Source organism: Aythya marila, assembly GCF_965140915.1.
Source record: "Aythya marila genome assembly, chromosome: 2".
Classification (NCBI taxonomy): Eukaryota; Metazoa; Chordata; class Aves; order Anseriformes; family Anatidae; genus Aythya; species Aythya marila.
Genome location: NC_139043.1, coordinates 596,923 through 609,783, shown reverse-complemented (window position 1 = coordinate 609,783; position 12,861 = coordinate 596,923). Strand labels below are relative to the sequence as shown.

At 69.0% G+C, this 12,861-nt stretch overlaps 2 protein-coding genes across 3 annotated transcripts; one reads left to right on the top strand and one right to left on the bottom strand.

Moving 5' to 3' along the window:
• Window positions 1-815: 815 nt before the first annotated feature.
• Window positions 816-10,022, bottom strand: LOC309875196 (uncharacterized protein; the record flags this gene model as incomplete). The annotated part of the gene is made up of 6 exons (XM_082754341.1): window positions 816-5,627; window positions 5,859-5,972; window positions 6,539-6,647; window positions 7,322-7,464; window positions 9,452-9,556; window positions 9,986-10,022. 6 exons carry the CDS (start codon window positions 10,020-10,022, stop codon window positions 2,881-2,883), a joined length of 3,255 nt encoding a protein of 1,084 aa, XP_082610467.1. The 3' UTR covers window positions 816-2,880.
• Window positions 10,023-10,940: 918 nt separating this feature from the next.
• On the top strand, window positions 10,941-12,740 carry RARRES2 (retinoic acid receptor responder 2). 2 transcript variants are annotated; one of them, XM_082753679.1, is made up of 5 exons: window positions 10,941-11,153; window positions 11,850-11,954; window positions 12,098-12,202; window positions 12,299-12,439; window positions 12,559-12,740. In XM_082753679.1, exons 1-4 carry the CDS (start codon window positions 10,986-10,988, stop codon window positions 12,410-12,412), a joined length of 492 nt encoding a protein of 163 aa, XP_082609805.1. In that variant the 5' UTR covers window positions 10,941-10,985; the 3' UTR covers window positions 12,413-12,439; window positions 12,559-12,740. The 2 variants fall into 2 exon arrangements, with proteins under 2 accessions (XP_082609805.1, XP_082609804.1); XM_082753678.1 differs by having other exon boundaries at window positions 10,943-11,153; window positions 12,299-12,435.
• The last annotated feature ends 121 nt before the right edge of the window (window positions 12,741-12,861 follow it).

Below are 12,861 nucleotides of genomic sequence, written 5' to 3'. Positions count from 1 at the left end.
AGGAAAAGGAGAAATTCATGGCTGGTCAAATAAAATTGTACCTATAAGGTATAGAAGGGCGTGGAGTAGGCTGTGACCCTGTAGTACTCAGCCAGTGAGGATATGGGAGAAATCAGGTGTTGGGTAATAGGGGATATAGGGTTATGGTGAGCTTTTGCTGTGCTCCTGCTTGCAGGACGCCCGCCTTTGCAATTGTGAATAAAATAGCTTCACGGAAGGTCGTGTCTGAGCAAAATATTGATTTTTCTCACACCATTTTCTCACACTGATTTGAAACCTGCAGCGGTGGAAGGAGCAGAGGGGTCTCAGAACTGGCTGGTCACCGGGAAACGGGCCCACGAACGGAACAAAACACGAGGCAGCGAAGGGCAGGGGGAAAAGGGCTGGACAGAATCCTGGCTTTAACGGGCACGGCCAGCCCGCGGCCCCACCGGCCCTGCCGACAGCCCCCAGCATTTCCCCTTTCGCTGCCGAGGGTTTTGCTGAGAGCTGCAGAACCCAGGAAGTCGGCTGCAGGCAGCACGGCTCCAAGTTCAGCTGCAACAGCCCGCGGGGAGCAGAGCGCACGAGGGGACGGAGGGTATGAGGGGTGCCCCAGGACCCCAGCTCTGCCCCGCAGCCCCTCTGCAAGGCCTCGGTGCCGGTGGTTTGGTGGGGAAGGAGGCACGAGGCCGGGGAGCAGCTGCCCTGAGGATGGGGAATAGCTCGAGGCTGGGCCAGAAATTCAACTCCCTTTCCCCGGCCCCCCCCCTCGCAGCGCAGATCGCGGTACTGCCGCGACGCTTCCCGGGAAGGAGGAGGAGGAGGCAGGAGCCTGCTGTGAGAAAGCTTTTATTTTAAATAACCTCAAAAAAATAGAATTGCAAGGACCTGAAATGTTGCTGGAGCGTGATGCTAGGCGGAGGGGAGAGGGCGGCGTTGTCTGCCAGAGGGGAGAGAGCAGAGCCGAGCGCTGCGGGCCGGACGCCCACCCCCTGCCCGGGGACGGCTCGGGTGCCAGGGACCCCGTGCCTGGCAGCTGCCGCCCCTCGCACGGCCCCGCCACCACCGCCTGGATGCGTTGTTAATTAAGAGTGCCTTAACGAGGCTGCGGCTCCGGCAGGGACCGTACCGGTGTCCCCTCGGTGTGATGGCGAGCTGGCACAGCCACAGCTGGCAGGATCTGCCCAAGCCCTACGGGGCAGAGAGGCCGGAGGCCGTGCAGATCGGGCACCGCCTGCTCCAGCCGGGCTGCCCGGGGCCGTGTCCAGGCGGTTTGAACACCTCTGGGGATGGAGACCCCCCCAACGCCCTGCGTGGCCTGCGCCAAGGCTGGGGCACCGCAGGGCGAGAGGCGTTTCCCGACGCTGCAGGCCCGGGTTGCACCCCCAAAACGCAGGGGGAGGAGCCCCCCAGGAGAGCGCGGCACCGCGCCCCAGGCACCGCTAACAGCATCCGAGGTTTTCAGTGAAGGTCTTTGCCAAACCATTGTAGCAAGGAGGCTCTGCAGCCGAGCGAAGCGAGATAGGGTTCTACTGCCATAGCTGGGGCTGAGGACTACGCGGCTCGTGGCGCCTGAGGGGGCGCAGCGGGCGGAGATTCGTTTCCCCTTCGAATGCGAAGCGCACTTCCAAGCGGGAGCAGCTTGCAGGCCAGCGGTTCCCACCCCGAAAGCTCTGCCCCCGCAGCCCTGCCCGCCCAAGCAGCCGCCCCGCTTGCAGCCCGGGAGCGCGAGCGTGGCCGCGGGGCAGCGCCGGGTGGGCTGCAGCCACCGCTCCCCCCCCCCGCCCCGGCGCTCCTGGGGTCTCTATGCAGAATTAGGTGAGTACCAGAAAGAGGTGCTAGTCAGAAAGGTTATCCACAGAGCAAGAACAGAAGCAGAAGCTACATTCCCCGACCCACCCCCCCATATATCACCCTGTATGACCCCTCCGGGCTCGGAGGAGACGCTTATCTTATCCGCGGTCCGTTGCGGAGGCGGCGGCGAGGCAGGGCCCGCGGTGACCACCGGCACCCGGCTGCGCCGAGGCTTTCCCCACCGCCGGCTCCTCCGCCCCAGCCGTGAAGCCGCAGGCTCCGGCCCAAGCCCCGCCACCCGGGGACCTCATTGCGGGGTCCCCACGAGGCTGGGAGTGACCTGGTACCGCGCTGCGGCGGCTCGCTCACCTCCACCACCGAGCTGCAGATCCTCTGCCCACACCGGCGGGCAGCCGACAGCGGGGCTCGGCTCCCCGTCCCAAAATCGTCCCGCGGAAGGACGCCCAGTCCCAAAAGGGCTCTGGCAGAAGCTCTGGGCCCGCCGAGGCCCCTCTGTGCCCCGCGCCGGGGTCTGCGCGTCGCAGGACTGCAGCCCCCGGGGGAGCCCGGAGGCAGGGCCCAGCAGACGCGCCTCTGCCCGGCCTCCTGCTCGGCTTCCGAGCGGCCGCGCAGGATCCTCGGCTCCTCGCCGCCCCTTCGCCGTCCGACTCCTGGCAGGCAGCCGCCGGCAGAACCCGGCAGCGCAGCCCCGGCAGTGCCTCCTGCTCCTCAGCTCCACCCGCTTTACACATTTGGTATGTTCACAAGACAGAAAACGCGCACGTGGCGTCCGAGTCCAGTACTGCTTCCTGACCAGTTCGCTGCACCCACCGCCACCTCCGGGGTGCTCGCAACGAGCGTCCTGACGCCGTGAGCCGCCGCCATCCTCTCCCGAGCCCCCGCCGCGTCCCGGGATTCCCCCCCCAGGTTCTGACTCGCAGCTCGCCCTGCGTCAGCCCCTTTCAGCCTCGGCGCCGTCCCCGTTTGGTCAGCAGTCGGCTCCCGGCGTGAGCTCCCCCCTGTGCAGGTTTGGTGTCCGTAGTGCCAGAGCAGTGAGGCCCAGTCCCTCGCTCGGACGGGTTGGTGGCAGCCCGCGCGGGCGCGTTACAAGCAGCTGGGGCACGGCGAGGTTTTCTCTTCGCCGTGCGCTCTCTCAGGCACTCTCAGCACTCTCTTGTCCTCGAAGCTCCTGCCGCAGCCGCCGTACTTGCACCAGATCTCGGCGCGGCAGTCGTGCTGGGGCTTCAGCAGCAGCTGCCTCTGGCTCACGCAGTCGGCGCAGCAGCACTGCGGCTGCAGGGGCGGCTTCCCGGCCAGCCCCTCCCCGCCCTCGGCGCATTTACAGGGGCACTGCCCCGCGGGAGCCTCCTGCGGGTGGTGCGAGCCGGGCACCAGGTGCTGGTCTTCCTGCATCAGCTGCAGAAGGATATCAGCCGCCCCGGACGGGCTCTCCGCCCTGTTGGGGGGCTGCGCTCCCGGCCGAAGCTCTTCTCGAGGCAGCGAGCCCTGGGCGGCGCCGCGGGAGCAGGGGGGCAGCAGCACGCCGGGCGGCGCCGAGCCCTTCCCCAGGGGAGCGCCGGCGTCGGGCTGGTCGCGGTGCGCGGGGCAGGTGCCCTCGCAGCAGGAGGGCGGCACGCCGCCCGTGTGCGTCCTGCGGTGCCGCAGGAGGTGCGCCTTCTGGCTGAAGCCCTTGCCGCACTCGGCGCAGTGGAAGGGGCGCTCGCCGGTGTGGGTCCGCTGGTGAACGGCCAGGTTCACCTTCTGGCGGAAGCGCTTCCCGCACTCGGCGCAGGCGTGCGGCCGCTCGCCGGCGTGGCCCTGCCGGTGCAGCTGCAGCTCCCCGTGCTCCTCGAAGGACTCCCCGCAGAGCGAGCAGGGGTAGGGGCTGCCGGGGTGCGCCTGCAGGCTGGGGGGCGTCTGGCCCGGGCCCGGCTCGCTCTGGGGCTGCTCCACCACGTGCACGCGCTGGTGGACCCTGAGGGAGAGCTTGCTCTTGAAGCGCTTGGGGCACTCGAGGCAGGTGAAGGGCTGCCTGCCCGAGTGGGTCTTCTGGTGGGCGATGAGGTTGGGCTTCTGGGCGAAGCGCTTGCCGCACTGGGTGCAGGCGAAGGGGCGCTCGCCGGTGTGGGTGCGGTAGTGGGTGACCAGGTTTCCCTTCTGGTTGAAGCGGCGGCCGCAGACGCCGCAGGTGAAGGGGCGCTCGCCCGTGTGGATGCGCTGGTGCGTCACCAGGTTGGTCTTGAGGCTGAAGCGCTTCCCGCAGACGTCGCAGCGGTAGGGCCCCCGGCCCCGGTGGTTCTGGCGGTGCTTCACCAGCCGCTCGTACTGCACGAAGCTCCTCCCGCACTCGGGGCACAGCCAGGCCCTGCCGTCCAGATCCTTCTCCTGGGGAGACTTGGCGGACAGCTCGTCCCCGGAGCTCTTATCGTGCTCGGGGCACTGGAAGGCCTTCTGCCCCACGTGGGTCTTCTGGTGGGCCACCAGGGAGAGCCAGAGGCCGAAGCTGTTGCCGCACTGGTTGCAGATGAAGGGCTTCTCGGCCCCGGGGGTGGGCGGCGCGGGGGCTGCGCCCTCCCCGAGGACGGGCTGCACCCCCAGGTGCCCCAGGAGGTGCGGGCCGGGGCTGAAGCCGGCGGCGCAGCCGGCAGGAGCCTCCGCCCCAGGGCCGTGCTGCGGCCGGAGCAGGGCCACCTTCGGGCAAAAGCCCTCCCCGCACTGCACGCAGGGGAAGGCCTGCTCCCCCAGCGGGGCCTGCTGGTGGGGCAGGAGCTGCTCCTTCGGGGGGAAGCCCTTCTCGGTGCACGAGTACAGCTCTTGGTTTTCGGGGATCTTCGGGACCGGCAGCGGCGGCATGGGGCTGAAGGCGGCGTCCTGCTCGGGGCCCCCGGGCTGCAGCAGGGTGGGGGCGGCCCCAAAAGGCAGGGCGGGAGCAGGACCCCGGCCCGGGCACCTCCGCTGGCGTGGGGCGTGCGTCTTCTGGTGGGCTTTGAGGGACACCTTGTCCTTGAAGCACTTCTGGCACTGCCCGCAGGGGTAGGGGCGGACGTCGGTGTGGGTGCTCTGGTGGGTCACCAGGTTGGTCTTCTGGGTGAAGCGCTTGCCGCACTGCGTGCAGGCGAAGGGGCGCTCGCCGGTGTGCACGCGGTAGTGGGTGACCAGGTTGGTCTTCTGGTTGAAGCTGCGGCCGCAGAGGAAGCAGGTGAAGGGGCGCTCGCCCGTGTGGATGCGGCGGTGGGTGATGAGGTTGGGCTTCTGGCGGAAGCTCTTGCCGCACTCGGGGCAGACGAAGGGGGTGTCGTCCTGGTAGCTGCGGGGCGGGGCGCGCAGCTTGGGCTTGCCGGAGGCGCCGTCCTCCTGCTCGCCCCCGGCCAGCGCCTTCTCGTTGGCGGCGTGGATGCGCTGGTGGGCCAGCAGGTTGGCCTTCTGGCTGAAGCTCTTGCCGCACTGCGTGCAGGGGAAGGGGCGCTCCCCCGTGTGCACGCGGCGGTGGGTCAGCAGGTTGGGCCGCTGGCTGAAGCTCTTGCCGCAGTCCCCGCAGCGGTAGGGCTTCTCCCCGGTGTGGATCCTCTCGTGGGTGATGAGGCTCTGCTTCTGGCGGAAGCCCTTCCCGCACTGGGCGCAGCGGAAGGGGCCGTTGCCGAGCTGGGGGGCCCAGCAGGCCACCCGGGACGGGAGCGGGCTGAGGCTGGGGGCCCCGTCCCGCTCCACGCCCGCCCGCTCGGGCGCGCGCTGCCCGCCGTGGAACCAGCGGCCCGAGCCGCCGGCGCCCGCCGGGTACAGCTCCAGCGAGCCCGCGGCGACCCCGGGCTTCTCGTCGGGCTGCTCCACTTTGCTCGTTCGCCCGGGCTCAACTAGATTCCAAAAAAGATTCAAGACATCCATTTCAGAGGCCTCGGGCGCCGTTCAGAGCGCCCTAACCACCCGGGGAGGGGGCAGAACCCTTCCGGAGCCCCTTCCACCCGTGGCAAATGGCCAAAATTTCCCCCTAACCGGCCCAAAACGGCCCCGCAGGACCAACTTTCCCTGCCAAGGCCAATTGCCAACCACTGTGAAGCCCCCGCAGGGCCGGGGGAAGCACCTACCTGCACACGGGCTCACGAGGATCTTGCTGTCCTCCTGCATTGTCTGGCCTTCGGGGAACGGCTCCTCCGACTGTTTAATACCGAACAAGCCACCGGGCTTGAAAAATCTGTAGCCTGGTTGAAGGGATAAGAGCTGGTCACCATGAACTGTCACACTGCAAAACATGCATTCGGCAGACACATCATTATGCGGGGAGATTGCCTGCGTTAATTCACAAATCAGCTAAAATTAACCGAGCCTCGGGGCGCTGCTTTCATCTATTTTTAAGCCGCCGCTGCCTGGAGTGTAATTAAAGATAAAAAGCAACCCCAGCTCCAGCCTCCCTCCTCCTGGCAGCGTGTGCGCTCCAGCCAGAGGTGGGCGAGAGCCCCCTGCCCTGCAACGCGGCGCCCCTGCGGAGCCCCCCACCCCGCCTCACCCCGGCACCCTCAGCCCCCGCCCGGCGCTTCCACGGGAGGATTTCAAAGGCTCCCCCAGGAATGCCACCGGCGCGGCCCCAACCCCAAAGCAGGAGCAAAGCCTCCACCTGCAGCAGGGCGCGGGCTGCCCCACCTGCCTGCGGCGCGGGCGGGGGGTTTCCTCCTCCTCCTCCTCCTCCTCCTCCCCCCGCCCCGTGCCACATCTGCACGGGTTTAGGAACGGATCCTGCACCCCCCCGGGGGACGCCCCCGGCCCTCACCTGTGCAGGGGTCGGAGGGGATCTCTGCGCCCGCCGCATCCAGCTCATGGCCAGCCCTGGGCACCTCGTTCAGCCTGGGGTAAGGGAGCAGGTTCAGGACGTGGGCAGGCTGCTCCAGGAGAGAGGGGAAGCGTTTCAGCGGCTGGCCCTGGCTGTTTTGGGGTCACTTTTTCCTTTTATTATTTTTTTTATTTTTGCTTTTCACCAGGCGGGAGGCGTGCGGCAGCGCTGCCTCCCACGGGGCCGGGGAGCTGGGAAGTGTCGCAGCGGTCCGGAGCCATCCCCAACTCCCCCCCCGATCCCTTTTAGCACCCCAAAACTCCCCAAAAAGCTCAGGACCACCCATCCAGGGCCGGGACCAAAAAGGGAAAGCCCCGAGCAGCTCCTTTGGGGGATCCTGGCGCCCTTTCCACCCCCCCCACGGGGCTCCCCTCGTCCTCCCCCGGCGCTCCAAGTGGGCTTGGCAGGAGCAGGAGGAGAGCAGATGGCAGCCGGCGGCGAGCCCCGGCGCCTGTCACAACTTCCCCGAGTGCCAATCCCAAAAGGAAAACCTCGCGCGGGGTCTGCGGGGCCGAGAGCAGCCCCCGGCGACCGGAGGAGGAGGAGAAAAGCACCGGGGGGGGGGGCAGCTCCCGACCCCCAAAAGGACCCCGGGAGGCCGCCGGGCGGCACAAAAGGCAAGGCCGGGCTCCCCCCGCCCCGCGCGCTGCAGCCCTCGGGGCACGGCGGATCCCCGGGGACCCCTCATTTCCCCCCCCCCACCACCACCACCCCAAAACCTACCTGGGGAGCCCCCCCGGCGGACATGGTGCCCCTGGGGGCCGTGGGGCGCGGGGCGGCGGCGGCGGCGGCCGTGTCCTCCCCCTCCAGCTTCCAGGGCGGGCTCGGCTCTTCCCCAACTTCCTCCAAATGGCTGCTGCGGGGCCCTGCGGGAGCGGAGGGGAGCGGTGAGCGCGGCGGCGGCAGGGGGGGGGCACGGCGGGAGCCCCCCAACCTCCTCCTCTTCCTCCTCCTCCTCCTCCTCTTCCTCCTGCGAGCTCTCCGAGGGGGGAAGGAAGGAGCCAGCCCCGGGGTCTGGCCCGAGTTCAGCGCCTGTGTTTACAGGAAAGCCTCCCCGCGGCCCGCGCGCCGAGCGCTGCCGGGAGTTGTAGTCCTGCAGCTGGGTGTGGAGGGGGGGGGGGAAGAAACTGCGGCCCCGCAGCTCCGGGTTAAAACCCATTTGGGGTTTGGGGGGGGGTCCCCGAGCCGGCCCCGCAGCCCTGAGCACGTTTTGGGGTGGTTGGGGGTGGCTGTCGTGGGGGGAGCAGCCCCTGTCCGTGCCCCTGCCGAGGGGAGGGCTGCAGGGTGGGGGGTGTGATGGCTGCAGCACCCCAGCAGGGCCCCCCCTTTTCTCTATCCCTTTTTTTTTTCCCCTTTCTGCCCCATTTTTCGGGCCGCCAGGGCTCGGATTCGCCCCGACTGACGCGGCCAGCACCAGATCGGGGCATTCACTCCTCGCAGCACCCGAGGGGGCAGCGCGGTGTCCCCAAGCAGTGCCCAGGGTGGGACGGATCCCACAGAACCCAAAAGCCACCCCGGGGTGCAGGGACCCCCCCAATGGGCAACAACGGGGCGAGGAATCGGCCCCCCCACGGGATTTGGTGTGGAAACGGCCGGCGGAGAGCTGGGGGAGCAGCTGTGGGAGGAGGGGGTGACACCGGGGGGTGACACCGGGGGGGTGGCACCGGGGGGTGGCACCGGGGGTCCCCACAGCGACCTCGGGGACCTCTCCCCGTGTGGTTGGGGGGGGGTTGATGAGCCCCCGGCCTCTTTTGGGATCATTTTTGGGGCTCTGGTTGGAGCCGCCCCTGGCAGCTCGCCGGGACCGAGGCCTGGGACTGGGAGAGGTGTGCCCGGGGTGCTGCCAGGCACCGGTATCGCGATACTGGGAGCTACTGGTGTCACGACACCGAGGGACTCACTGCTAGGTGCTGGTATTGCGATACTGAGTACCCCTTATTAGCCACTGGTATCGTGATACTGGGAGACTCATCGTTAGGCACTGGTATTGTGATATTGAGGGGCTCACTGTTAGCCAGCGGTATCGCGATATTGAGCACCCAAGCGTTAGCCATCGGTATCGTGACACCGAGGACCCACTGTGAGCCACTGGTATCGTGACACCAAAGGATCCACTGCTAGGCACTGGTATTGTGATACTGAGCGATTCACTGTTAGGCACCGGGATCGTGACACCAAGGGACCCACCATTAGGCACTGGTATCGCGATATTGAGCACCCATTAGCCACCGGTATCATGATTCTGCAGGACCCAGCGTTAGGCACTGGTATGACACTGGGAGACTCTATCGTGATCGTGGGTGACTCTATCATGATACTGGGTGACTCACCGTTAGGCACTGCTATCGTGATACTGAGCAGCCAGCGTTACTTACTGTTATCACGACACTGAGCACCCATTAGCCACCGGTATCACGACTCTGGGGACCCAGCATCAGGCACTGGTTTTAAACTGGGTTGACTCTATCGCGATATGAGGGACCCACCGTCAGCCACCGCTACCTCAACACCGCGGGATTCACCATTAGCCCCCGCTGTCGCGATACCAGCTGACTCACCGCCACCCCCAGTACCGTTATCGCGACATCGATCCCCCCATTCCCCCTCTATCACCCCCCACACCCCCCAGCCGGTACCGGACCACCCCCGGCCACACACGGGGGCCGCGGGGGGGCCTCGGGGGCTCCGCTCCGGCAGCCGCAGGCCCGGGGGCTCCCGGGGCGGGCGGGGGCGGCGGCTCCGCGATACGGGGGGCGCGGGGCCCCTCCCCCCGCCGCCCCCTCCCCCCCACCGGGCCCCGTTCCTCGCCCCCCGCCCCCCCAGGCCCCGGGGCCGCCTCCCCGGGGGACTCACGGCCGCCGGCGTCCCGCGGCGTGATGACGTCGCCGCGGCGTGCTGACGTCGCCGCGGCGCGGTGACGCCGCCGCGACGATGACGTCAGCGCGGCGGCGACGCCGGCTGGATGTGGGAGGGGGAAAGGGGGGAGGGGTAAAGCCGCGCCCGCCGCGGGGGCTGCTGGGAGTTGTAGTTCCCGCCCGCCCGCCCGCCACAGTACTTCCGGGTCATCGAGTGACCCGCGGCGGCACCCCTTCCTTCCCTCCGAGGGGTGGGCCGGAAGTAGCGCGCGGCACCATAGAGCGCGCGGCTAGAGCGGCGCTACCATAGAGTTGCCCGATGTGTGCTAGAGCGCCCCCTGCCGGCCCCCACAGTCCTCCCCCGTTACCCCCCCCGGGCGGGGCCGGGGGCGCCGAGCCCCTGCCCCTGCCCCTGCCCCTGCCCGGGCGGGGGGGCGACCCCCGGCACCCCCCCGTTAACCCCCGGTACCCCCCGGTAACCCCCCCGGTACCCCCCAGTACCCCCTAGGCGCCCCCCGTTATCCCCCGTTACCCCCCAGTACCTCCCGGTGCCCCCCGTTACCCCCCATTGCCCCCCACTACCCCTTCAGTACCCCCCATTACCCCCCAGAACCCCCCCGTTATTTCCCCCTTACCCCCCAGTACCCCCCGGGTACCCCCCGTTCCCCTTGGGTACCCCCCGTACCCCCCCCGTTATCCCCCATTACCCCCCCATTACCTCCCGGTGCCCCCCATTACCCCCCATTGCCCCCCACTACCCCTTTGGTACCCCCAATTATTCCCCTGTTACCCCCCAATACCCCCTGGGTACCCCCAGTTATCCCCCGTTACCCCCCCAGTACCCCCCAGTACCCCTCAGTACCCCCATTACCCCCCAGAACCCCCCCGTTATTCCCCCGTTACCCCCCAATACCCCCTGGGTACCCCCCAGTACCCCCCAGTACCTCCCCGTAACTCCCCATTACGCCCCCATTACCCCCTGGTACCCCTTGGATACCCCCTGTTACCCCCCCAGTACCCCCTGTTACTCCCCGTTACCCCCCCATTACCCCCCAGTACCCCCTAGGTACCCCCCAGTACCCCCCCAGTACTCCCCTGTTACCCCCCATTACTCCCCAGTACCCCCTGTTACCCCCCGTTACCCCCCCATTACACCCCATTACTCCCCGTTACCCCCCCATTACCCCCCAGTACCCCCCATTACTCCCCACTACCCATTCAGTACCCCCCGTTACCCCCCATTACCCCCCATTACCCCCTCACTACCCCCCATTCCCCCCCCATTCCCCCCCCACACCCCCCTCCCCACCCCAAACCCTCCCCCTCCCCCTCCTCCCCCCCCCACCCCCTCCCCACCCCCCCTTTCCCACCCCGTCCCCGCTGCCCTCTCCCTCCCAGCCCCGCTCCGTGACCCCCCCAACCCCCCCCCACCCCTCCCCATGGGTGCGCCTCCTCCCGGGGGGGCGGAGCGGGGGCCGTTTCGGGGCCGTTTCGGGACCGGAGCAGCGGTGGTGGCGGTGGCGGTGGCGGCGATGGGGCGGCTGCTGCTGGCCCTGGCCGTGGGCTTGGTGGCCGTGGCGGCCGCTAGCCAGCCCCCGCTGCAGCGGCGCGTGGTGCGGGAGGTGCTCGAGTACTTCCACGGCCGGGGGAACGTGCTCTTCCTCTTCAGGGAGCAATCCCTCGAGGGGGTGCTCGAGCGGGTGAGTGCCCCGTGGCTACCGCTACCGGCACCGTGGGATGTGTGGGGGGGACGGGGACCCTGCCCGTGACCCCGCGGGGGTCGTGCTGGGGAACCGCGGGGTGTGGGTAGGGGCCGGGGGTTGGGGGTGCCCCGCGGTGCCCCGCGGTGTCCCGGTGGGGCCGGCCGTGCCCGTTGGCACGGGGCAGGGTGCGCTGGCGGGGCTCGGCTACTCATTAACCACGGCACCACCGGGAGCGGACACGGGGCAGGACGCGGTGGCCCAGTCCGGCTCCGTCCCGTCCCAGTGTCCCCAGTTAGGACGCGGAGCCCCGGTTCGGCTCCGTCCCGTTCCCCCCGGAGCTCTCCCCCCCCCCCCCCGGGTGCTGCCCGGTGCTCACGGGGGTTTGGGGACCCTAGGGACGCCCCCCTTGGGGCCGCTCACCCCTCACGGGGCCTCGGGTTGATTTGGGGCTGGGTTTGCCCTCGGGGCCGTCGTCCCTGCGCCCACGGGGACGGTGGCAGCAGGAGGGGGCAGGGGGCGGTGGGACGGGGCAGCACCAACTTTTCGGGTCCCTCCTGGTCCTTCCTCGCTGCACCCAGGCGGATCCTGCCTCTCTCACCCCATGGGCACCCCAAAATATCCCCCCAGCCAGCCGCCCGTGCCCCCCGTGTCCCCCTCCCTGCCCCTTACGGGGTCGTTTCCCTCCCGCACCAGCAAGACCCTTCGGGGACGTTCGTCCAGCTCCGCGTCAACCTCGTGCAGACCAACTGCAGGAAGAGGGCGCAGAGGACGCAGAACTGCAAGGCGGTGGAGAACCGGGTGAGGTTTGCGGGTTTGTCCCCCCAAAACGGCCCCGCGAACCCCTTTTTCGGGGCCGGCTCGGGGCCGGCGGGGATCGGGGCTGAGCCGGGGGTGGGCTGGGGGCTTGGGGGGCAGCGCCGCTGACCCCGTTGTGTCCCCAGAGGAGGCCGGCCTGCCTGGCGTGCTACAAGTTTGACAACAGCGATGTCCCCAAGGTGCTGGACAAGTACCACAACTGCGCACCCAGCCACCACCTGGCCGTCAAGGTGAGCCATGGGGGGGCTGCTGGGGGTCTGTGGGGCACTCACAGGGGTCCCGGAGGTGCCCCCCCCGGTGCCACCCCCTCGCCCTCTGCCCCGCAGGAGATAAAGCAGCGCGACGAGGCCGAGTGCAGGGCCGTGGAGGAGGCCGGCAAGTCGACGGATGCGCTCTACCTGCCCGGCATGTTCGCCTTCTCCAGAGCCTACCAGGCCTAGGGCGGCCGCCCCCCCCGGCCACGGTGGGTACGGGGACGGCCCCCCCCAAGGCACCCACCTCCCCCCGGGTGCCCCTGCCTGGGGTGGGGGGGCTCGTCCCGCAGCCGGCTCTCAGCTCCCCCCCCCGTCCCCCTCTCTCTTTCCAGGCGCCGCGTCCGCCAGCCCTAAAGGATGCTGATCCGGGGCCAGCCCGGCCCCCCGAGCTTGCTGCCCCCCAGCGCTGTGCAATGAAGGGAGGGGGCGTCCTGCAGGCGGCCCCCACCCCCCCACACACCCCCCCACGCCTAGGCAGTGTCCGCATGCACCAGTAAACCCCAGCTCTGCCTCTGCTGGTCTCCGCTCTCATTCCCACTCAGGGTTGCTGGGGCGGGCTAGGCTCCACGTCCCCACTCCTGTGGGTGCCCGGGGGGGCTCTGCCGAAGCTGTCACCCCCCCCGCACGCTGCCCCC

Coding starts and splice junctions, on each gene's coding strand:
- RARRES2 (XM_082753679.1), top strand. CDS start 10,986: ATGGGGCGGCTGCTGCTGGCCCTGGCCGTGGGCTTGGTGGCCGTGGCG. Junction 11,154..11,849: donor TCGAGGGGGTGCTCGAGCGG/GTGAGTGCCCCG, acceptor CTCCCGCACCAG/CAAGACCCTTCGGGGACGTT. Junction 12,203..12,298: donor GCCACCACCTGGCCGTCAAG/GTGAGCCATGGG, acceptor TCTGCCCCGCAG/GAGATAAAGCAGCGCGACGA.